We start from the raw sequence: 23,546 nt of genomic DNA, 5'->3' as shown, positions 1-23,546 counted from the left end.
TTGGAGACGTCCCGCCTCCGGCTGGCGTTTTTTAACTAGATTTTCAGTGTTTAAAGTTTCTTACAGACCAACATGTTAGAATTAGCTTGCCAAAAACCATTAGCACAATGCTAACGCTCCCTCGGACTCAGTACAGATGCAGTATGTGTGTTTATACAAAATTTATTTTTTATATTAAACAGCAAACTATGGATTACCGGCGCCGTATTCATGTTCACTCTTTAAGTTATGTGCAGATCGTCTATCAGCTGATCAGTCGTCTCATTTTAGCGATTTTTAAAGTCAAAATGGCTAAATTTACTTTGTTCTTTTTCTTTTTTGAGCCAAACGTGTAATTCTGGCTCTTCTGTGTAAACGCTAACGCCGCTTCCTCCACCGTTTAGCGAGCTAGTGCGTGAGCTAATGCTAATGATCTTTGCGTTATTCTGCTTTTCCAGAGTAGCCGAGTATTTGTGGGAACTTTGGACGGCACCGGTTCCAGCTCGGTCCATCGCACATGGATTCTGCTGAAACCGAAAAGGATCAGCAGCGTGTAGCCAATCAGCTTTGATCATTCATTTCTACGTGTGTGTGTGTGTGTGTTGTCTGGTTTCACCGCGTTTAGTGTGGAACGCGGGCGCGGACACGCTGATCTCCTACGGCCTCTGAAACCTGCTCCGTGTTTCTGTCCAGAAGGTTTCAATAAAGCAGGAAACGTGATGATGTCGTGGTTTTTCCCGGGGACATTCATCCTCGGGGGGGGGGGGGCTCCTCTGGAGAATAAAAAGGGTCGAGATGAAAAGCTTCGGGTCCGTTTCATCTCCCGCCGGAGCTTTTAGAGGAAACGGGCCGGGCTGGTTCCACCTCGGGCTCTTGGAGGAACAAAGATAAAAGCCCATTTCTCTGCTCTTGGTCTCGGTTCGGATCCTCCGGTTCTTTTGGCTGCCGCCGCCCCAGAAGCTGAATAATTCAATACAGGACGCTCGTTTCTGCCAAAACCACGAAGAAGGAGCTCCGGTGAGTCTTTGTAGTGAATGTTGCTAAATAAAATCATCACCGTGGTAGCAGAAGTTCCACCGTCTCACCGCTAGGGGTCGCGCTTTCAGCAACGACGTGCGCAGAGGAAACGCACCTTGCGCGAAGCCCTTTCAAAATAAGATCCTAACTGCAGCGGCGTCTGTCCAGGAAGTTAAATGCATTCATTTTTAGACCGACCGGACGTTTTTATTTTGTATTTTTGACGCATTCTTTCTTGGCAGCGCGTCGCACGCCATCGTTTCTAAAGTCGGCGGTTACGCATCGCGTCTCGCACACACGCGGGGAGACGCGATGCGTCCGCGCGTAATCTGCGCATTTGGGAAGACGCGCCGCTGCGTGCGCGGCGACGCGGACCTCTCTCGGCGCGTGATGCTGCTGGAGTGACTCCAGGGATGCCGCGGCTCGTCCGGCAGCCTCCACGCATCCAGGCGGTGCGCCCCGCACGTCCGCTAAAGGCGCGAACCGCACGATCCGACCCTGGCGCGCCCGCCATGGATCCCTCCAGGGGCTGATCCTCCTTCCCGGGCTGCGACATGGGGAACGGATTCTCCAACCTGGGCGCGTTGCACATCGTCATGCTCGGGCTGGACTCCGCGGGGAAGACCACCGTCCTGTACCGGCTGAAATTTAACGAGTTCGTCAACACGGTGCCGACCATCGGCTTCAACACGGAGCGCATCCGGCTGGGCGGCGCGGGGGCCTCCAGGGGCATCAGCTGTCACTTCTGGGACGTGGGGGGCCAGGAGAAGCTGCGGCCCCTGTGGAAGCCCTACAGCCGCGGCGCGGACGGCATCGTGTACGTGGTGGACTCCGTGGACGCGGAGCGGCTGGAGGAGGCGCGCACCGAGCTGCACAAGATCACCCGCTCCCCGGAGAACCAGGGGACCCCCCTGCTGGTCATCGCCAACAAGCAGGACCTCCCCCGGGCGCTGCACGTCGGGGAGGTGGAGCGGCAGCTGGCCCTGGCCGAGCTGAGCCCCCCCACCCCCTACCACGTGCAGCCGGCCTGCGCCATCATCGGGGAGGGGCTGGACGAGGGCATGGACACGCTGTACGGGATGATCGTGAAGAGGAGGAAGTCGCTGAAGCAGAGGAAGAGGAGGCAGTGACTGATGAAGGGCCCGGTGGACTGATGACTGTTAGCCGGGGTCAAATAGGAAACCCACAAAACCGTCAGAATGATTGCGAAGCTGGGGGCCTGCCGGTGCCCCCCCCCCCCCCCAGATGAAGGACTTTCCAACACAGCAGAGATGTTTGTGCGTCTGAGATGTTTTACTCCAAAGATGAGGCGAATAAATCTTCTCTTCCACCCTCCTTCGTCTCCTTGGCGTCCCTTCCTCCACTCTGAGGCGATTAAAGACCAGCTGACCAATCAGAGCCCTGAAGCCTCGGCATTGTGGGAAACGTAGGAGCTCCGCCGAGCAGCCGTGGGATGAAGTTCGTGTCGCCCCAGAGGAGAGGACCGCGTTTGCACCCTTAAAAGAACGCTTTTGCGCCTCGAATGACAAATATGTTCCTTTTCTCTTTACAAATCTGAGAGACGAAAACTTAAATACACTAAAACATACTTATTAATCAAGATATATGAATTGATTATTGATCTTATTGCAGCTGCATGAACCGAACACGCAAACCTCCTGTACGGAGGCCGAAGAAGAGTACTACATGCCTCGAGTACTACATACAAGTACGACATCACATCTCAAGCCAGCGTAGACACCGTCGCCAACGGTGTCGGATCGAGCGTGAACGGACCGAGAGTCAACGTGATACCGTTGCCGTTGACAACGGGCCTGACCTTCATGCGGCGTGGAAGACGAAGCGCATCCCGAAGGCCTCGTGGAGCCCGTCGCGCCGGCACACAGACGCGTTCACCACGTCGGGCCCGGCGCCGGTCGGCGTGCGTCAGTCGAGCGGTCGGACCGGGTCATCTGCATAACAGAGCAAAAACGAGGTTGATCTGGTTACCAAGCAACGAATGCATGCGATACATCAAAAGCCTTCATCAAAGTGCACGTTTTGACCTCGCTCCAGCATCTTCCCGAGCGTGCACGGCTTCCTGAGCGTGCACGGCCTGCACACTCTCTGGTCCGGGCGCCGTCGGCATGAACGATGCACGCTAAGCTAGCAGCTCACACTCACAGAGCCAGTTAAAGGGCCCCAAAGCGAGGACTGCTGGGTGCACGTTGGGTGCACGTTGGGTGCACGTTTACCGACAACGTCCACATGGACTAGACTGGATCAAACTGGAATTGATGTTCATTTCATAATTAAAGTGTTTCCATTAAGTTTGGTTTAAATGCGTAATAATGGAGCACTTATTATTATGAACATAATATTACATGATGTAATATATGCAAGGACACGCCCCCCCTAGGCTGCGCCTTCCCCGTCGGCTGGGAGGACACGCCCCCTACACTGCCTCCTACTGGTACAACTTTGTACCATTTGCTCTGAGCAGTGATTTTGCATCTCTAAAATTAAATGCAAAATTATTTTAAAAAAAATAAAGAACTCAAACGGCTTTGGAATCCGATTCAACATTTAAATGGGTTTTTACACAGTCGTCGCCGTTTATTTTCTCCTTTTTCGGTGCTTCTTACCTTCTTCCCGTCTTTTATCGTCTTCTTTTAGTGCAAATCGTGCACATTACTTCCCAACCTGGAACTTCTCCTGCGTCGCCCTTCCTTTTGAGCGAATGAATAAAGTTTGATTGGTACAAAGAAAGCTGGGAAATAACGGAATAATTTTGGTTGAATAAACAAAACGATCTTCAATCTAACAGTGAAAGTGCTCCAGTTAATTATTACTCGTCCCGTGTGCGCAATTACGCGTGCAGACAAGTAGCTAATTAACAACCCTGAATCATCTGTTGCTATTCTTGACTTCCGTGTTCTCTGGTTCCAGGCGGAAGCAGCTGATGGCTCCTCCCCTTACCTGCGTCCAACCTGAGCTTCGTTTCATCACCTGGTGCTCGTGGATAGCATCGCATGGTGAATAGATACTATTAACACAAATATAAACAATGAATCAATTTATTAATCAAGTCAAACAAGACTGAATCGTGATATTTGATTTGTTCGTATACGTAAAGTAATATTAAAATGATTTTCTGAAGTTGGCGTCGTGTAACATCTGATCAAGAGAATAATAAAGTATTTGTAGTTACTCACTTTGGCCACAAGAGGGAATCATAACGCCACTGTCACAGAAAGACTGTAAAACTGAAACGTGTAATATGGATATTAACCATAGGAGGGCAGTATAGGAACGAAATTGGTCACGCTGGAGGCCATTACCAATACATGTAATTCTGTATATGAATGAATGTATATTTCCGGTGGTCAGTCAAAATAAAAGCATCAAAGTAAACGGAAGTATATTTTAATCAATTTCACGAATCAAGGGTGAGAAAATACTGGTGACGAGTTTAAAACATTTTTTACATCCTTTATGAACAATAGTTGCTGTCCAAATAAAGATAGAGTTTTAAAATAAGCCAAAAAAAAATCACCAAATTAAAACCTTTTAAACAACTCGTGTATGTAAACAAATTTCAGTGACGTGCGGTGAGGTTCGTGTCTGGTGAGGCACAGTCAGATTTACAAATAAATGAACCTACAGCTTATTCATCATTTGATTGGCAACATTTAACGTGTTTTGTTTAAAAATTGGTACCAGCATTTTTTACATATCGTCACAAACCTGACTCATCAGTTTATGACAAAAAGGGGAGACCACACATAATCTGCGTACCTACAAAATATTTCATGAAATTATATTTCATGAAATTATTAAAATCTGCGTATCAGTGTGCGTGCAGCGTTGAATGTGTGTGGATGCGTGTGTGTTGATCAGTTAAAGTTTAACTGTTAAACACGTGTTCTGAGACGTGTCTGTGTCCAGCTGGGGCTGCGCTGCTCCCCGACACGGGGGAAGAGAGAGAGAGAACGGCGGAGTTATGCCAGCGATGGAGGAAAAGCTGGGCTTCATTTGACAGCTTATGTCCTCCAGAACGTTACAGAACACTGGTTCACATCTAATGGACTCTCTGTCAAGCCCAGTCCGCCGCGGTTCTGCTCGAATCGGTCCCAGAAACGGCCAGACGCCGGTCTCACGGGCTCGAAGCAGCAACAGTACAATCAATATAATATATAAATAGAATAAAATCTCTCGGTTCTCCTTTTCCTTCGCTTTGTGTACGCTGATGTTAAGTCTCCGCTGTCCGTCCAAAGCCAGGTCTATCCGGGACGTCCCAAATGTTTTTAGCGCAATTTGACCTTGAATACGCGCGGTCGCTGCTCGTGTTTGGAGGCTTCTCGGTAAATTCTTCATGTCGCAATATCCCATGCAAGTCCAGACATCTTCAGAAGTTGAGAAAAGAAGGCAGGAAAAGCAGAAAACACGGGTTCTTGCTTGACGTCCAGACATCCAGACAGCCAGCGCTTCCGTGTTTACAAGCCCGTCTCAAACGAGCGGATCAGCTGATGAGTGCCTGAATCACTCACTGGCCTCCTATGGGCTGCAGGCTGTATTACACATGGCCTCATTCTGCAGTATTTTAACGCCGCTGAGCTCAAGAACACGTGACGCACTAATTGTATTATTAAAAATGAAAACAATCATAAAATATATAATATAATATCACTGATGTTAGATTACATATTATATGATTTTTATATTATTTTTAATAATACAAATACATGATTTTTATATGATTTTATATGATGACAGGTGAGGCTGTGCCTCCCCTGCCTCCCCTGACTGCACGTCACTGAAACAAATAAAAACCAACATGTCAGGATAGAGGTTGTGGGTTCAACTCCTCATGTTTACTTCATCTCCCAGTGCTGACAAGCCTTTACTTAAATCTATAATCAATAACTCAGCGGTGGATTTCATCACAGCTGCTCAGGCCTTCTGTGATTGGCTGCTGGCGGCCAGGACCTCCCCCAGCATTTGGATGAAGCGGTGGACGTCGGCGAAGGAGTTGTAGAGCGGCACCGGAGCGACTCTCAGCACGCTGGGCTCCCTCATGTCACACTAGACAACACGGAAACACAAGAGTCAGCACGCCACCAAGCATGACCCCGACCACGCCCACGCCGACTCACGGCCACGCCCCTCTTCTCCAGCTCCTGGAACATCTCCCCGATGTGGATGGAGAAGCAGAGCGACAGCTGACAGCCCCTCTGCTCGGGGTCGGAGGGCGTGATGATGCGGATGTGGGGCTTGTGGGGCCGGGCGGGGTCCTGGGAGAAATGAAGCTGGATCAGGTGCTCCAGGTAGCCGGTCAGGAGGCGGGACTTCCTGCGCAGCGCCTGCATGCTGGTCGTGGAAAACATCTGGAGAAAGAGTGGATCAGCAACTGTTAGGCAGCGTTAGCGTCGCTCATTAGCATTAGCACCGATCGCCCCCGTCTTTCTGCAGGCAGCGCTAGCTAAGCTATGCTAACGTCCACCAGCAGCTGACAGACAGTCCAAGGTTCTGCTCGCCACACAAACGTCCTGCAGCAACATTTACACGGGCCAGAGTTCAGAGTCCATTCCTTTATTGGTTCCAACGTGTGTGTGTGTGTGTGTGTGTGTGCGTGTGTGACGGTTGCTCTACCTCCAGACTGGCCCCCAGACTGCAGACCAGCAGGGTGGGCTGGTTGGACAGCCTGAAGCCGTGGACTCCGGGACGCAGGTCCATCACTGGAACACACGAGACAGAAGTGGGACGCGCTGCTTTACACCACCAGGGGGCAGCACCTTCTTACCGTTGTCCATCTTGAACCGCGTCTTAAATTCATGCCCCCACCATCCGGTCAGCCTGCAGGACACCGGAGATCAACTTTACCATCATCATCATCATCATCATCGGGGGGAGGAGTTTTAGCTCCTTCAGAAGTAAAATAAATGCTAAAAGTTTCCTCCGGGCGCTGCAGCTAAATAAAACGCCGCCGCAGCGCGACCCTCACGAGGGCGCCGTACTCACGCGGGTTTGATGCTGTCCCCGTGTTTCCGGTGGATGAACGCTCCGGCCAGACCGCCGGCGCCAGCGTTCAGGTACTGAGGGAGGGAAGCGCCGTCCGTCACTCGCCGGCAGTAAACGGGTCAGCCCGACGCTCAGAGCGGGATGCGTCAGCTGACCTTATAGGAGCACCAGCAGGCGAAGTCCACCCCCCAGGCGTGCAGCTTCAGCTCCACGTTCCCGACGGCGTGGGCGCAGTCGAACCCCACGTAGCAGCCCTGAGAGGCGGGGCGGGGGGGCACGTTTGATTCGTTCACACCTGGCGAGTTGAAGCGTCACTCACGCAGCCTCACCTTCCTCTGCCCCGCCCGAGCGATGGCGGCCATGTTGAACAGCTGACCGGTGTAATATTGAACCCCGCTGAACATCACCACGGCGATGGAGTCGCCCTCCTTCTCGATGACGTCCAGGATGTCCTCCGTCCTCAGAGTCTCTTCCCCCTGAACAGCAGCAGCGGTTAGACTTTACCTGTGACCTTTGACCTCTCCCCTGAAGCAGGAAGACAGCTGGGGGGGGGGGCCAGCACCGTCCTGGGGGGCAGCAGCCGCATGCTCTCCTCTGGGTCGAACCCTCGCAGTCGGATCTGGGACTCCACGGCGTACTGGAGACACCAACGAAGAAGAACTCTCAAAGCAGGACAAACAGCCCAGCTTATGTCCCCTCACACGGACGTTCCCATTGGCCGAGGCCGACCTCTGACCCCGGCGTCCACTCACGTGGTCGGAGGGGAAGGCTTTGCTCTCCAGCAGGACTTTGTGTCTCGCTGCCGTGGGTTTGTAGAAGGACAGCTGCAAGAGAGACGCAATTACACTGAGCGTCCTGAAGGGGGGGGGATGGAGGGGGAGGAGGAGGAGGGGGAGGAGCTCACCATGAGGAGGTGCAGGTTCACCGTCAGGCCGTTCATCAGCGCCACCTCCTCCCGGTGAGCCCCTGGGAGGAGCAACAGCGACAGTGAGGCTGCGTCTCGGTGCATGGACACGCCCCCCCCGCCCCCGCGTGTCTTACCAACAATCCCCGCCATCGCCTCCTCGAGTTCGTCCTCCGCGTAGGCCCAAGGTCGAGGTCCCACCATGTGACCTTGGACGCCTCTGTGAAGAGCAGAGCGTCCTCATTTACCTGCGGTCCACCTGGGGGAGGGGGGGGGGGGGGGCGTTCACCTACGTCTTGGCCCACTTCTGCAGCTGCTCCTCGATGTGGGCCCCGACGGCTTTGGGCTGGAGGCCCAGCGAGTTCCCCGCCAGGTAGAGGCACTCCTCGGCGCCGTCCGCCAGCGAGAGGTCGGCTGGGGGAGGAGGAGGAGGAGGAGGAGGCGGAGCCAGCGTCAGTAACCGACCCCCCCCCCAGCTCTAACGCTCCGAAGGTCGGGACTCACAGGAAGGCAGATCTGCCACTTTGGGAACGTAGAACTTCTCCCTGAAAGGTCTCAGCTCGTCGCGTCGGTCCAGGTCGTCCGCCACCTGCCTGGAGGCGGGGCTACAGCCCAGCTGGGCCGACACCAGCCTCAGCGTTTCCGTCGTGGTCAAACCCCGGGGCAGCTCCATGGCGGACGGCCTGCAGAGACAAGAGCTGCAGATCAGTCTGGAGTCCACCGGGGGACGCCGTCCCCATCGGACCCGCCACACCTTTGGACCCGGGGGGGGGAGGGGGCTCAGCGCCATTTGCTAACTGTCCTGTTGACACAATGAAATGAGACCAATTTAACAATTATGATTCAAGACTTACAAACTTTATTTAAACGTGTCCTGAACAAGAACAAGAAGGAGGTCGTCATTTTGCGCCGGTTATTGATTACCAGTGATCGATCGAATGTAAACCTCGATCACAAACAGAGAGACTTTTTGAATATTTATATTTATACGCAGCTTTTCTGCGCTGATTTAAATGTTCTTTCACACGAGTTGCTGTATTTTTTTTAAACTTGATACCGGATGCCGTTCTCATGCTCTCGGCAATAAAAGCGAGTTTTAATGTGAAAAGCCCGACTCACGGTGGAAGGTCGGTCTTTCTCCGGGACGCGGGGGGGTCTCGTTAACGATTCCTTTCCACCGGGAGCAGCTTCGGATCCGTCGCTGTCCCGACCGGAGAGCGAAAACTACAAACAATCCGCCTGGGAGCAGCCCCGGTCGACGTCCTAGCGTCACACCGGAAATGGGCGGGCTCAGAATCGACGCGTCACTTCCGTTTATTAGTTCATTAAATAAAGGTTGTCCCGCACAGTTTCGTGGTGATTGGCTCTTCATCGATACTTTCACAGCTTCTCTTCTTTCTCTTTCAACGTCTTTGTTTATCGCGGTCCGTCAGGCGCACTTCCGTTGCCTTACTTCCGGTTACATGGCTCTTATCAAAATAAAAGCATCACCTTACAATGCAATTACTGTGTAAACGACGTAAACTGGTGTGTCCTCCATTGATCTTACCGGGTCAAATAAAGGTCAATAAATAATCGATCGCATGTTTAAAAGTGCGACACGAACTTGGCTTTGACCAATGAGGATGGTTGGTGATGGAAGGAACTATTTATTGCTTGTATCACGTGACTTTGACAGCGCGCTCACGCCCCCCCCCCCCCCCTCCCCCCTCTCCTCCTCCTCCCCGCAGGAAAGCGGAGCTCCTCTCCGTCTATCGATTAAACCGGAGCGGGACTGGCGCGCAGTCCGGACGCGTTCCCACCGACATGGACTGTTGCGCATCCGGAGCGCTGCGCCCGATGTTCCCTGGAGGTTTGTGCGCCGCGTTCCTGTGGATGGCGCAACTTGGAGCGTTTGCGCAGAACGGTAGGCAAAAGAAACACTTCGCAGGCTGCCCAAGACGCAAGCTACTTTTTACTTTCACGAGCAGATGGAATAGAGGTCACGTCTAATGGACTCCGGAGTCCCGCGTAAAGGACGCCTTGCGCTTTGAGAGGAGCAGATTGCGCAGAGCTGCGGGACTCGGGCTGTCCTCCAGGTGCAGCCCGGGCTAGACGGACCCTCAGAGGCAGAGAGGAAGACTCGGATGAAGAGTTCCACAGCCTGACAGCGTCTGTTTCTTCTGTTCCATAAAACCCGGTGAACCTTCGGTCATAAAACCCGGGTCGGGCTCAGAACCAAACGCTCCTGGGCTGTCCCGGGTGATAAAAGGCCATTGACCCCGGCGACCCCTCCCTGGTTCACCAACAAGAAGACATGAGGCCGAACCAAAGCGTCCGGGTCGCTGGTTGGGGGGGATTGGTTTAACCGAACCGACTCTCCGGGTCGCTGCTCGGGGGGATTGGTTTAACCGAACCGACTCTCCGGGTTGCTGGTCGGGGGGATTTCATTTCATTTCATTTCATTTTCTAACCGCTTAATCCGTTATCGGGTCGCGGGCCAAGCTGGAGCCAATCCCAGCAGTCAATGGGCGAGAGGCGGGGGACACCCTGGACAAGCCGCCAGTCCATCGCAGGGCAGTCGGGGGGATTGGTTTAACCTCCCCTCGGGTCGCTGGTCGGGGGATTGGTTTAACCTAACCTCCCCTCGGGTCGCTGGTCGGGGGATTGGTTTAACCTAACCGCCCCCCCGGGTCGCTGGTCGGGGGATTGGCTTAACCTAACCGCCCCCCCGGGTCGCTGGTCGGGGGATTGGTTTAACCGAACCGCCCCCCCGGGTCGCTGCTTGGGGGATTGGTTTAACCTAACCGCCTCTCCGGGTCGCTGGTCGGGGGGATTGGTTTAACCAAACCGCCCCCCCGGGTCGCTGCTCGGGGGGATTGGTTTAACCGACTCTCCCTCCGACTTTCCTTCGTGCCTCCTTTTGCAATGATTTTGTGTGTCTGTTCTCTTTCCTGATCAACTCTAGAATTCCCTGCACATCTGTGCTGCTGCGGGCCTCCCCCCCCCCCCCCCCCAGGGGACCCTTCATTAGCCCCACCCCCTCCCCCCCTCCAGCGCTATAAACTCATTAAGCCACCAATTGGAGCATTTTAGCCAGCAGCTAAAATGTTAAAAAAAGGTTTGTCTTCCTGCCTGCAACTCCAGGCGTTCCAGACGGGGGTCAACAGGACCATTTGGGTTCCTGTCATCCGGTCGGACCTTGTTCAGGTGTGGGATCACTGTCCCGTTAAGGCCCCGCCTGCCTCGGGACATCCGAAACACCCTGGATGGTCGTTCTCCTGGACGTGACGATCCCCCCCCCCCGCCCCTCCCCCCACGTCGGACGGCACCTTAAAGAGTCATCTGTTTGGTCCTCTCTGTCATTTCAGCCACTGCTAATGCTAACTGCAGAATGCACCTGGATCCCATTCACTAAAAGTGTTTAGCCAATGGGATCGCCGGGAAGCCGCCTCCCGCGACTCCAGGGTTGCCTCGTCCCAATCTGATGCTTTTGTCTCTCCTCCTCGTCTCTCCTCACCTCCGCTCCAGAGTGTTACCCAGGAGGCCATCAGACTTTAGGCCATCCCTATCGCAGCGTGGACTTCGACTCCACAGACATCCAGAACACGGCGATCCAGAACCTGATCTGCGACCACTCCCTGGCGCCGGGCTGGTACAGATTCCGGATCAACGGCAGGCCGGCGGAGATGCCGACCAGCTGCGTGGAGGTTAGCCGCCCCTAGCGTCCAGCCGGTGGGTGTAAAGGCCGCCTCCCTGCAAGGTAATGACCGTTCACCTCCAAGTGCCTCCTGCAGATGAATCGCTGCGGCACCCAGGCGCCGGTGTGGCTGTCCCTGAAGGAGAACTCGCTGCCGCGGCCCGGCGAGGTGCGCCAGCTCTCCGCCTGCGCCACCTGGCGGTTCTTCCGCGGCAGCGCCAAGGACTGCTGCCTCTTCCGCATCCCCGTCACGGTGCGCAACTGTGGCCGCTTCCTGGTCTACTACCTGCAGCCGACGCAGGGCTGCATGGGATACTGCGCTAAAGGTGAGCTGATATTAACGTCCACGTTTCGCAGCGCATTAAGGGAAAATAAATCTGACGAAACGGATGTTTTAGTCGCTCCGGATTCGGGACCCGGACTCTGCCCACCGGGTGAGGTTGAAGTCAGGGGACGATGCCGAGCTGCCACCCCACCCCCGCCATCCCGGCCGGTGATCACCCCGGAGCTCGTTGGCCAGAGCGTCCACCTGAGGTGCTCCTTCGCGGCGCCGCCGCGGAGCCCGCCGCTGGGCTTCCAGGTGGTCTGGGCCAGACACGTCGGCCCCAGCATGAAGGCCGAGATCAGGCAGGAAGCCACGCTGAAGCCCTTCTCTCTGGCGGAGATGGACGGCGTTCACTTCAGGCTCGGGGAAAAGGTAATTCCTGCCAGACCTGACTTCCAGGAACACGTGGGGAGCGTTTGACCCCCCCCCCCCCTCGAGCGGGCATCATAAGCTTCGGATCATGCCGACCTCTCTTGGCTCGGGTCCAGACTCAGCAGCAGACAGCCGGTGTGTGTCAGATCCCGTTAGGAGGAGACACGATCCAAAGTGTGGTTGAGATTAGAGCCCCTCCTCATTCGTCCTTCAAGGCGGACGGACGCCGACGGCTCTCGTCAACGCTCCTCGGCACAGGCTCGTCGCCGACGGACCAAACCTGTTGTTCCCAGCGAAAACAAAGTAACCAGACACCAAACATGAGGAAACGTCTCCCCACCGCTGTGCCAAAGACGGCCATCTGGTCCGCGTTAGCTTGGTCCGGAACACGTCTTCAACACGTGTGGATGTAGCAGCTGAGGCGGGTCAAAGGGCGCCTCCGTGTTTCTAAATCCCGAGACTGAGTAAAGTGTCCGGGGTCCGATGAGGAGATCCCAAACTCTCCGTCAGACCTTCTCGGGATGGACACGATGACCATCTGTCTCATCCCTGTGTTTTTTCCTGCAGTATTCCTGCAGTGTGTCCTCATCCGGAGACAACTCCAGATCCGCTCCCAGAGAAAGTGAAAGCTTCTACGCTGGACTGAAGGTGAACGTTCCCAAACTGAAACCCGTCTGACAGCCGGGGTTGAGCAACGCTCACCTTTTCTCCTCTCCCTCTGCAGTTTTCTCCAGACTCGCTCCACATAGCAGAAGACGGTGCAGATCACGAGGTGACCGTCCACAGCACCGTGCCCGTCCCCTGCTATGGACCGGGACCAGACCACAGGCATCAGTGTGGCGTCCCTCTGGCCTTGAGCGTCCAGGACACAGGTGAGACCCGAAGGTCATTGTGAAATGAAGGACAGCTCTGCAGACCGCCGTGACCTCCTGTAACGTCCCTCTGGGTCGATGTCTCCAGGCAGTCTCGGACACGAGGCCTCCAACGTGGCGCTGTCCACCTGCCAGGTGGCGCTCCACGCTAACGCCTGCAGCGGCGGCAGCTGCGGCCGGGCTGCCTTCATCATCACCGCCGTCACCGATTTCACCAGAGACGGGAACCGACAAAGTGTGATCAGGGTCTCGCCTGGACCCGGCGCACCAAGGCTGTGGAGGAACTACGTCCCAAAGTCCGTGAAAGTGAGTTGAAGTCTGATGGATGTCGTCTCTCCAGTGTGGCGAGATCGAGCCCAGTGAGTTTCAGCATCCCAGAGACCCCTGGGGGGGGGGGTCCTTGGATCACAAGGAGACCGCCCATCATCCTTGAAGGGCTTGCAGCGACTCTCATGGAGATCCAGGGACCCGCAATTAGCTTTCAAACCAAGTTGCCCTTCACAGCTTGGGAGAGACCGCTTCAGGAATGTGAAGACGGGGGGGGGGGGCGCTTCTACATGCTTCAGAAGTAATGGCCATGGACGTGATGATAGGGACCTGCGGTATGAAACGTAGGTCACGTTTCAGGATTACAGGGGACCTGGAGGGGTCCGCATTGTGATGAAACTGTTACCTTAATTACACGCCGATGAGAAGGACAGGTGTGTCCAGATACGGTTCATAATGTCTGAGAGGAGGGGGGGGGGGGGTCTGATGTTCAAACGGGCCCTTTGTGTCCATGATGTCAGCCGTCCAGACAGCATGTCTCTGGGCGCCCCATCTGAAAACATCAAAGATAAAGGCAATCCTTGCTCTCCTCGTCTCTGCCCCCAGGTCACGGTCCAGGACGTTCCCACTTCCATCTGCTATTCCCTGACCGACCCACACGTCATCACCCTGGATGGAAGGTCACCGACCTCCTGATCAGATCCAGACGCCATCAAACGGTACATTCCGGCGCGCCGGGATCAAACGCTTGACGTGTCTTTGTGTGCAGACGTTACGAGAATCCCCGAACCGGCACCTTTCTCCTCTACCGGAGCCTCGTCCGGGAGTTTGAAGTCCACTCTCGCCAGTGGGACTGTGGCAGCCGACGCTCCTCTGCGGCCTGTACCTGCGGCGTGGCGGCGCGAGAAGGGGACGAGATCGCCGTCTTCGACATGTGCCGCGGCCGGCCGCCGGAGGCCAGGCCGCAGCTCACCCTGAAGACCCTGGGGGGCGGCCACGCCGGCCAAGTGAGGGTCCTGGAGTCCCACCGGGGAAAGAAGGTCACCGTAGGTATCCCAAGCCTTTGGCGATGCCTTGATGTCCCCGCAGGAGGAGGAGCTAACGCGCTCCTGGGTGTGACGCTCCCTTTGTAGTTGCTCTTTCCCTCCGGGGCCTTCGTCAGGGCCGATGTCGGCGATTGGGGGGTGAGCCTGTCTGTCCGGGCGCCCAGCGTTGACTACGGCAACACTCGAGGCCTCTGCGGCACCTTCGACGGCGACGGGCACAACGACTTCCAGGACTCTGACGGCGGCGCCTTTAGTCCACGTGACCTGCGTCACTTCATCGAGCACTGGAGGTCGGCGTTCCGCAGCAGCTCGACGCCAAAGGTTCAAGGCCCCGTTTGCTCAACCGAGTTCTTTCCCGTGTTCCAGGATAACGCCTGGTGAGAGTCTTTTTGACAAGACACCCCCCGCGACAGCTCAGAAGGCCCGGAGGCCGTTCTGCCAGTGCCAGGAAGGCTCCAGCGCTGGGGGGACGAGGACGAGGACGAGGACGAGGACGAGGAGCTTCTCCGGGCCTGCTGCTCAGTCAGAATGCTCCGCATTTGATCATGTGGATTACACATCAGCCTTCCCCTCGATGGACACGACTGTGGAATACATCAGAAGGAGTCCAGAGAGAGAGGAAGGCGTCCAGGATGTGTCTCACTCCAGCAGTCGTCCTCTCGAGAGGAGACACCTCCACTTACCTGGCGAGGACACTGACTTCAGACCTCAGAGGCAGGTGGAGAACTTCTACTTCTTCCCTGAGGATCACCGAGCGGAAGCCCGGCCGGAGGTCCGGCCCCAGTGGCCCACGCCGAGCGGCTTGACCTCGGCCAAAGCTTTGGAGACGTGCCAGAAGGCGTTGGCTAACTCCACTGTTGGCGCCGTGTGCCGGGGCCTGCTGGGACGGCGCCTGGACGAGGCAGTGGACCTTTGCGTTCTGGACCTGCAGCTCAAAGACGACCTGGGCTGGGAGGAGGAACTGCTGCCCTACCTGGAGAACGAGTGCGAGAGGAGACTGCTGGAAAACCGGACCCAGAGTCCAGCGGGAGCGTCCAACGAGGAGGCGGCGGCGGCGCTGCGCTGCCCCGACCTTTGCAACGGACACGGAGAATGTACGGAGTGGGGCTGCCAGTGTTACCCCGCCCATGGCTCCCACGACTGCAGCTTGGCCATCGGTGAGTGTCCGTAACGGGGGCTACACGGACATACGTTGGATCACATCTCCTCTCCTCCGATAGGCCAACCAGTAGAGCTGACAGATTTGGAGAACGGTGGACTGTGTGACATCCGGTCGTCCAACTGTCGCCACATCCGCGTGTTCGGGACCGGCTTCGTGGACTCCGCCGACCTCGGCTGCCACGCGACCAGACTGAAGGTGAGGCGAGCGCAATAAAGTCCGGGCCCCCCCCTTCAGAACCTTCCCTGTAAACCGTCCTGATCCGCCTCCGCAGTACATAAATGGGGTGTGGCTTCCCGGGGAGAAACAGAGGACCGAGGCCGTCGTCCTCAGCTCCGAGGCTTTGGACTGTTCCGTCCCGTCTCTGAGCGGCACGGCCGCCAACGCGGGAGACTTCACGATGGACGGCAAGCCGTACGCACGCTGGGAGATCAAGGTAGCAGCTCCGACCTGACTTGAGGAGGCTCGTTGCTAGTTTGCCGCGTCACACGCGTCTCCTTCACGCCGCAGCTCACCAACGGCGGCTCCCGGTACAGCCGGGCCGGGGTGCTGACCGTCTACGACGGCGTCTGCCAGGTCTGCGAGGCTTCGCGCTCGGGACTCTGTAAGTTAAAGGTAACTCGCATAAAGTGTTTGTCTTTGGGCGGGGCTTATCCGAGGTGTCCACACAAATCTTACTTCAAGCGCGGCAGAACCTCCTGATGGAACACAAGCGCTAATTATCACACGGCGATGAGACACCGCTTGAGACGGCACGCGTTTGCCACTCCAGCAGACGGCGCGCGTTGAGCGCTGGCGTTCGCCGACTCGCCGGGGATCCCCAGAGAACGCCACGAAGCAGACGGAGGTCCGTCCCACCATTGTTTCGCACAAACCAACCTGTCCCGCTCTGTCTCCGGTCAGGAGAGGACGTGTAACATCGATGGGACGTGCTTCGCGGCGGGGGATTCCAGTCCCAGCAGCCCCTGTCTCCTCTGTGACCCAGACGCCTCCAGATTCAGCTGGTCCGTGAACCAAGGTACCGAAGGTCTTCTGTATCCGCCCGGGGAAGCGGAACATCACGATGACCTTCTAAAGAACACGTGCACCAGTTTCCCACCGTGACTGGTGCACGTTCACGTCTGCACGGGGGGGGGGGGGGGGGGTGTTTTTGCTGCAGGTTTCCGTCCTGTAATTGTGAATGGCGGTGAAACCGGTCTTTATCTCTGAGCGGCGGACCCGGCACGCCGCTCACTGCGGTAGCTGTCCAGCTGTGGTCCGGTTCTTCACCATCAGCAGATGAAAGGAGCGGGGGCTCGAGTTTCCCAGCATGCCCTGACCTGCCGTTTAACCGCACTGAGGGCGCGAGGGGGGGGGGAATCACATGGCTGATTAGCACAGCTAGCCATCCTTACTCACACTCAACAAAGTCAGCAGAACCGTCTCACATTCAGGCCTGAATGTCCTTGTTGCACTAATTGTGATGGATTTCTTTGAAAATTAGTTGAACCGATTCATTTTCCTTGAAACGGTTGGATTCATGTTGGATTCAGGCTGGATTTAGGCTGGATTCATGCTGGATTCATGTTGGAATCAGGCTGGATTCATGTTGGATTCAGGCTGGATTCAGGCTGGATTCAGGCTGGATTCATGTTGGAATCAGGCTGGATTCATGTTGGATTCAGGCTGGATTCATGTTGGATTCAGGCTGGATTTAGGCTGGATTCATGCTGGATTCATGTTGGATTCATGTTGGATTCATGCTGGATTCAGGCTGGATTCATGTTGGATTCATGCTGGATTCATGTTGGATTCATGCTGGATTCATGTTGGATTCATGTTGGATTCATGCTGGATTCATGCTGGATTCAGGCTGGATTCATGTTGGATTCATGCTGGATTCATGTTGGATTCATGCTGGATTCATGTTGGATTCAGGCTGGATTCATGTTGGATTCAGATGGAATGATCTCAACACACCGTCAGGCCGTCGGGTTCGGCGTTCCATCACGCTGAGCAGGTGCTTCCTGAGACCATCATCACTTTGCTGCCTGTCAAACACCCCCCCCCGGGGCGGCGTAATCTCACCGGGGGGGGGGGGGGGGGGGCCACAGCTGCAAAGCCATCCAAGCAGAGATCAAAGGATTTGTGCAGGAGTCAACAAAGTCCAGCTCTGCCTCTTCTTCCTCCGCCTCCAGCCAACGAGCCGCCCACCTTCCACCCTCCCCGGGGCGACTTGAGGACGTTCGCCGGTGAGAACTTCGTCTACCAGTTTGCGGCGTCGGACCCCGAGGGCTCGGCGCTCCTCTTCCAGCTTGAGGAGGGGCCGGACGGGGCGCTCCTCTCTCCTGCGGGACTCCTCATCTGGAGGGTCCCGTCCTTTCCAGAGGACGGGGGACATCGACCGCAGCACTCCGTCCGCTTCACGCTGTCGGATGAGTGTAACGCTCAGAGCGCCTTCGCCGTGGAGGTAGCGTCCGCAGCACGCCGGACCTTTTGGGTCCACTGAGCGTCCCTCCATGAGTGTTCAGCCGCCCCTTCTCCGTCGGCTCCACAGATCCACGTGGTACCGTGTGGATGTCGGAACGGGGCCTCTTGTGTCACGGACGTCCACGTCCCCGCCGGCAGCGGGGGGCACCTGTGCGTCTGTCCTGAAGGGACGCGGGGCGACCTCTGTGACGAGGATGAGGACGACCCGTGTTTGTCGGCGCCATGCGTGGTCGGCGATTGCGTTAACGCAGCCGGCGGCTACAGGTGCCGGTGTCCGTCCGGACTGAGAGGCGAGTCCTGAAAGCGGGGGGGGGGGGGGGGGGGGGGTCTGGACGGCAGCGCGCTCGATGCTAACGGGGCGTCCGTGTCTCCGGCAGGCGCAACGTGCTTGGAAGACGTCAACGAGTGCGAGGAGAAGCCTTGCTACCCGGGAGTCCCGTGCTTCAACAGTATCCGCTCGTTCGGCTGCGGCCCGTGCCCCAAAGGCATGCTGGGAAATGGGACGACGTGTACAGGTAAGCCGTGTTTGTTGCCTTTTAACAGGGAAGCTGCTGGTTAAACTGGAGACGAGGCGCGGCCGCGTCTGAAGTCCTTCCTGCCACACATGTGGCTCGTAAACGCGCCAGCGGGCTATTAGCGCTAATTAGCCCCGGTCGAGGTGTTTGATCCAGAGTCCAGGGGACAAACCGGAAACCCTTCAGCGTCTCTCTCTGTCTTCACCTCACGCTAGTCCCCGCCCCCACCACATCGGCCCCCCGCGCCGCTGTCTCCAAAGCACCAGATGTTCTGGAGCAAGCATGCAAAACAAAGACTTTCCAGAAGAGCTCGAGTGGTGCCCCCTCCCAGACGAGGCCCGGGGCGAGGAGGACTCGTCCAAACCAGTCTGGAGACCGGAGACAGACTCCAGGAATCGACCCTACGGGCGAGACGGACGGGGGCAGCGCGGCAGTTCCACCCGTCGCGTCCCACACCGACGCTTTGAGGACAAGTCACGGTACTAGATCCAACCCGTCCACAACCGGCGTGGTTCTGAGGAACATCTCAGGAGGTAGATCGATGTCTGAAAAGGTTCTGGTGCATTCTGACCCGTCTGTGTCTCAGGATCCGGTCACGTGACCGCCTCGGCCACGTGTGCCAGCCGGCCCTGCTTCCCCGGGGTCCAATGCATCGACCGCAGGCCGCCACACGTGGGCTTCGTCTGCGCCCGCTGCCCGCCGGGCCTTTACGGCAACGGACGCATCTGCACCAAGGACGCCAAGGCAGGTAGGGGGGGGGACTCTTCTTCTGAACGCTCGCCGGTTGCCACAGCAGGCCGTGACCTCGACTTTCCTCAGCATCCAATCGGCTGCCTCGGCAGCGGCCCGCAGGGAAGACTCCCGGGAGCAGCAGCAAAGTCTCCCTGCTGCACCTGCCCGACCTTCCCAGCAGGCACCTGTCTCTGTCTAGCGCCAGGGCGGACTGGGACAGGGCACCGCGCCGGGTCCCGGCTTCAGGGAGGGGCGGTGGGACAGGGAGGAGAGAGGCCTCCGGGGCTTCAGCCAGAGCCCCGCCTACCGCAGCCAACGCTGCCGGGACACGCCCCGGAGCGAGCGTGACGGCGCCCCACGGGACCGCCCCCGAGGTGAGCTCACCTTTTCTGTGCTGTCTTACGATGACGAGCGTCCAATCAGCTTTCACGCTTTCATCCAGTCCGACCACACGTCGACCGGCGAGACGCCGTCCAAAGCGACGGCGTCCCCCGCCGCTCTGTCCTTCTCTGGAGACGAGACTGGATCTGAGGGCCCGGAGACGGCGTTCTCGACGCGGAACGCAATCTGCGACCCGGCGTGCGCGAACGGCGGCGTCTGCGTCGCTCCCGGCGTGTGTCGGTGTCCCCGGGGTTTCCATGGAGACGCCTGTCAGGAAGGTAAGGGCTTTCCCAGCGAGCCCAGCTTCCTGGCTTTACGCTAACTGGCGATTACGATGCGTCCGGGCAGCTCTGTGCAGGTCCCCCTGTGCAAACGGAGGCGCCTGCGTCCACCCGCAGACCTGCTCCTGTCCCTACGGCTTCGTTGGACCCCGATGCGAGACCGGTGAGTCCGAGCCGCGCCCGTTTCTCCTCCCCCTTTCTGAATCCGCTCTCCTAATGAACGCGATTCGTCCTCGTGTCGCTCCAGCGGTGTGCAGCCGCCACTGCCACAACGGAGGCCGGTGTCTGTCCCCAGACCGGTGCACGTGTCCCCCCGGCTGGACCGGCCCGTCCTGTCAGACCCGTGAGTGTGTGTGTGTGTGTGTGTGTGTGTGTGTGTGTGTGCTGACCTCCAGCGCCGATGCTCTCGTTCCTCTCCAGCTCGGTGTTCTCCCGTGTGTCTGAACGGAGGTTCCTGCGTCCGTCCAAGCGTCTGCCGCTGTCCTCTGGGGTTCTACGGGGCCGAGTGTCAGAATGGTCAGTCATCCGTCCGTCCATCCGTCCATCCATCCGTCCATCCATCCATCCATTCATTCTTGCTCTCCCCCTGCAGCTGTCTGCAGCCCCCCCTGTAAGAACGGCGGTCAGTGCATGAGGAGCAGCGTCTGCTCCTGCCTGCGGGGATTCACCGGGAGGCGATGCGAGAAGAGTCCGTCTCCTCCTCATCCTCGCCTCTCCCCTCTCTCTATTCATCCCTTCCTCATGAAATCTTCTGCCCTCTCTCTCTCTCTCTCTCTCTCTGCAGGTGTGTGCGAGCCCATGTGCATGAACGGCGGCAGGTGCGTCGGCCCCGACGCGTGCGACTGTCCCTCGGGCTGGCGAGGACGGAGGTGTGACGAGCGTGAGTCGGATCATCGAGTCGGTGCGTTTCCGCCCCTCCCCCGTGACGGACAGAGGAACTAACGGACGAGACGCACGTCCCGTTCGCGTTTCAGGCCCGATTACCGGGCGCGCGGCGCTAACGCTAACGCTAGCGTCTCCTTGCCTCCCAGCCAGCTGCGTGCGGAGGTGCCTGAAATGAACGAACCTGTTTTTTTCAGCTCCACATCGCTCGGCGCTGAGACACCTTCATCATCGTCATCCTCACCTCCGTGACGACCTCAGAGAAGAAAGAATAGTTTTATGAAGACAGACTTCTGACTGTAAATGGCTCCAAAGCGACCCCTCTGTATCAGAATTTATTTATTTTGTTGTTCTATATTGTCTCACGTTTGTTTTGTATATATCTAATCAATGTATAATCAATGACTTCTCATCAAAGCTTGTTTGAGCTTTGTTTTGTAAGAAAACAAATAAAGATCCCTGTAAGGTGTTAAATGTTCCTTCAGGCACAGGCCCCTACCCAGAATGCCGTGCTTTCTTTTCCCCTGATGACGCCTTCACGTCATAGGTTCCGCCTATAGCTCGACCTATGACGTCATAAAGGTCACCGATGCCGATTCCGGCATCTTTTAACCCCTGTTTTTTTACTGTTTGATTTAAACTGTCCTCAGAGACACGGTGAAGCCTCAACCATCGATCACTGGAGGTCTACCGCCCTCTACTGGCAACAATATGACGTCACCGTCTCCCTGAATACCTGACTGAAAGGTTCGGTCTGAGCTCCAACACAGGCATCGATATTTATATCAAGAATCAAGAATCAAGAAATCTTTAATGTCATTCATACACTCTCATGCACAAACGAAAAACAGCACTCAGGTCCCAGCTCGAGGCGCACAACACACATTCATTCAACTAAAAGTTGAATGAATGTGCCATCCCAAAGATGGCACTGGGTAAGGTGGAGGGGGGGGGCAGACCGCAACAGGTGCCCCATCCGCCCCGCCCCTCCCTTTCCGCTCCACCTGTCCGCCCCAGAACGCGGCCGGGGGGCCGGACGGCCCGAACCCCCTCGGTCACCGGATCGGCGGCAGCTGCTCGTCCCCCCCGGTGCTATTTTCACCCCCCCCGACGCGCACGACCCCGGCAGCCCCAGTCAGACCCGAGCAGAGCCTGCAGGATGAAGTCCGCATCCAGGGAGCGCGACGGCTCCACCGGCGGCTGCAGCCCCCGCGTGGAGCCGGACCTGGCGGAGGAAGAGGAGGAGGCGGAGGAGGAGGAGGAGGAGGAGGAGGAGGAGGAGGAGGCCGGTGCGCCGAGACGAGGGAGGAGGAGGACGAGACGTCGCAGCGGCGGCGGAGACGCGCGTCTCTCCGGGGAGAGCCAGCAGAGACAGGCGGCCAACGCGCGGGAGCGAGACCGGACGCACAGCGTGAACAGCGCGTTCACGGCGCTGCGCACGCTCATCCCCACCGAGCCCGCCGACCGGAAGCTGTCCAAGATCGAGACGCTGCGCCTGGCCTCCAGCTACATGTCCCACCTGGCGAACGTGCTGCTGCTGGGGGAGGAGTGCCGGGACGGGCAGCCGTGCGTCCGGTACCGGAGCATCCTGCACGGTACCGCCTCTCTGCGACCCATCTGCACGTTCTGCCTCAGCAACCAGAGGAAGCTGGTGAGTCGCCATTCCCCCTCACAGAACCAGTGACGTCACCACGTCCCCCTCATGGTGGGAGGAGGGTCCTGGTTCAGGGACGGGGGGAGACGCGTGAAGACGCTGCTGCAGGACTTCAGACGCACCGGGCCCTGGTTTTGGGGCGAGATGGGGGGGGGGGGGGGGGGGCTATTCTGGTCCCATGAAAACTACCCCCCCGTCCAGCTCCGGTCACGGACGAGCAGCTGCTGCCTTTGGAGCTGATGACGCCTCCACGTCTGTCAGAAATAGCACGCTTTGACTGGGGTCGACTAGTGGCCGGATGTGGAACTGCAACAACACGAAACCCGATCCGAAGCTTCTTTGTTTTGGTTCAACAAACATCAATCAGATTCTGGTCCAGACTTTTATCTAATCTGCTTAAACACAGGAATGACGACACCGAGTCCCGCCCTGATCAATACATGATCAATACAGCACCTCCCGATCATCCCAGATTAGGACCCAGTGAACGAACACCCTGGGATTGCAGATGGAGTGACGTCATCACCGGTCTGTTAATTGGGTCAATCTGGGATCTGCTCTTGGTGACGTCACCCTAACCCTCGTCAGGAAGCCGAACTTGTTGCTGCCTTCACTGACTGCAGGAGAGCAGAGCTCCGTGCAGCTTCACCCCACTGACGCCTCACAGAAATGTTTACTTTTGCGTTGTTGCACAACCGATAAAACCGCGGTTCCGCCTGCACAGGAATGCGGCTCAGAGAGCGACCCGTTGAAACCGGATCCTCGCCCTACCTCAAAGCGACGATAAACACGAAGGCCTACCTCTCGGTCGGGAGTACTTGAATACCTGAAAACCGTCTTTGCACTGGAGATTCTGTTAAGCTGAAGAAAGTATTTTTGTACAATAAACGGGTTTCTCTCCAGCCGCCGTTCTTCCCGACTCCAGATCCACCCGGCGTGCGAAAGACGACGCCCGAAGCGAGCGATTTGAGTTGTGAGACAAACGTCTTCACCTCGCAGGAACCGACTTTAA

At 57.0% G+C, this 23,546-nt stretch overlaps 4 protein-coding genes across 5 annotated transcripts; 3 read left to right on the top strand and 1 right to left on the bottom strand.

Moving 5' to 3' along the window:
• Positions 1–1,550: 1,550 nt before the first annotated feature.
• On the top strand, positions 1,551–2,126 carry arl4ca (ADP-ribosylation factor-like 4Ca). The gene has a single exon (XM_068756243.1). It carries the CDS (start codon positions 1,551–1,553, stop codon positions 2,124–2,126), a length of 576 nt encoding a protein of 191 aa, XP_068612344.1.
• Positions 2,127–5,780: 3,654 nt separating this feature from the next.
• kynu (kynureninase) lies at positions 5,781–20,487 on the bottom strand. Of its 2 annotated transcripts, none has more exons than XM_068756589.1 (14): positions 20,388–20,487; positions 8,405–8,583; positions 8,194–8,314; positions 8,038–8,120; positions 7,901–7,962; positions 7,749–7,820; positions 7,559–7,633; positions 7,326–7,472; positions 7,152–7,250; positions 6,997–7,070; positions 6,779–6,831; positions 6,628–6,713; positions 6,132–6,362; positions 5,781–6,060 (listed from the first exon to the last, which is right to left on the bottom strand). In XM_068756589.1, exons 2-14 carry the CDS (start codon positions 8,571–8,573, stop codon positions 5,929–5,931), a joined length of 1,404 nt encoding a protein of 467 aa, XP_068612690.1. In that variant the 5' UTR covers positions 8,574–8,583; positions 20,388–20,487; the 3' UTR covers positions 5,781–5,928. The 2 variants fall into 2 exon arrangements, with proteins under 2 accessions (XP_068612690.1, XP_068612689.1); XM_068756588.1 differs by lacking the exon at positions 20,388–20,487 and adding an exon at positions 9,020–9,107.
• Positions 9,707–21,058, top strand: si:ch211-246m6.5 (von Willebrand factor D and EGF domain-containing protein). Its single transcript, XM_068756621.1, is given in 28 exon segments — positions 9,707–9,806; positions 11,411–11,589; positions 11,677–11,905; positions 11,978–12,276; positions 12,844–12,924; positions 13,001–13,148; positions 13,237–13,454; positions 14,022–14,095; positions 14,185–14,461; positions 14,549–14,751; positions 14,828–15,618; positions 15,682–15,818; positions 15,895–16,056; positions 16,131–16,235; positions 16,524–16,638; positions 17,798–18,069; positions 18,157–18,379; positions 18,467–18,607; positions 18,811–19,176; positions 19,179–19,352; positions 19,424–19,710; positions 19,779–19,995; positions 20,066–20,161; positions 20,246–20,341; positions 20,419–20,514; positions 20,591–20,686; positions 20,783–20,878; positions 21,030–21,058. Coding segments are annotated over 28 exon segments (5,307 nt in total).
• Positions 21,059–22,039: 981 nt separating this feature from the next.
• LOC137912270 (basic helix-loop-helix transcription factor scleraxis-like) lies at positions 22,040–23,436 on the top strand. The gene is made up of 2 exons (XM_068756620.1): positions 22,040–22,531; positions 23,259–23,436. The coding sequence occupies exons 1-2, from the start codon at positions 22,040–22,042 to the stop codon at positions 23,319–23,321; spliced, it is 555 nt and encodes a 184-aa protein (XP_068612721.1). The 3' UTR covers positions 23,322–23,436.
• Positions 23,437–23,546: the final 110 nt, after the last annotated feature.

This window comes from Brachionichthys hirsutus, chromosome 24 (assembly GCF_040956055.1).
Source record: "Brachionichthys hirsutus isolate HB-005 chromosome 24, CSIRO-AGI_Bhir_v1, whole genome shotgun sequence".
In the NCBI taxonomy this organism is placed as follows: domain Eukaryota; kingdom Metazoa; phylum Chordata; class Actinopteri; order Lophiiformes; family Brachionichthyidae; genus Brachionichthys; species Brachionichthys hirsutus.
The sequence above is the reverse complement of the archived record's forward strand: the minus strand, read 5'-3'. Positions and strand labels throughout refer to the sequence as shown.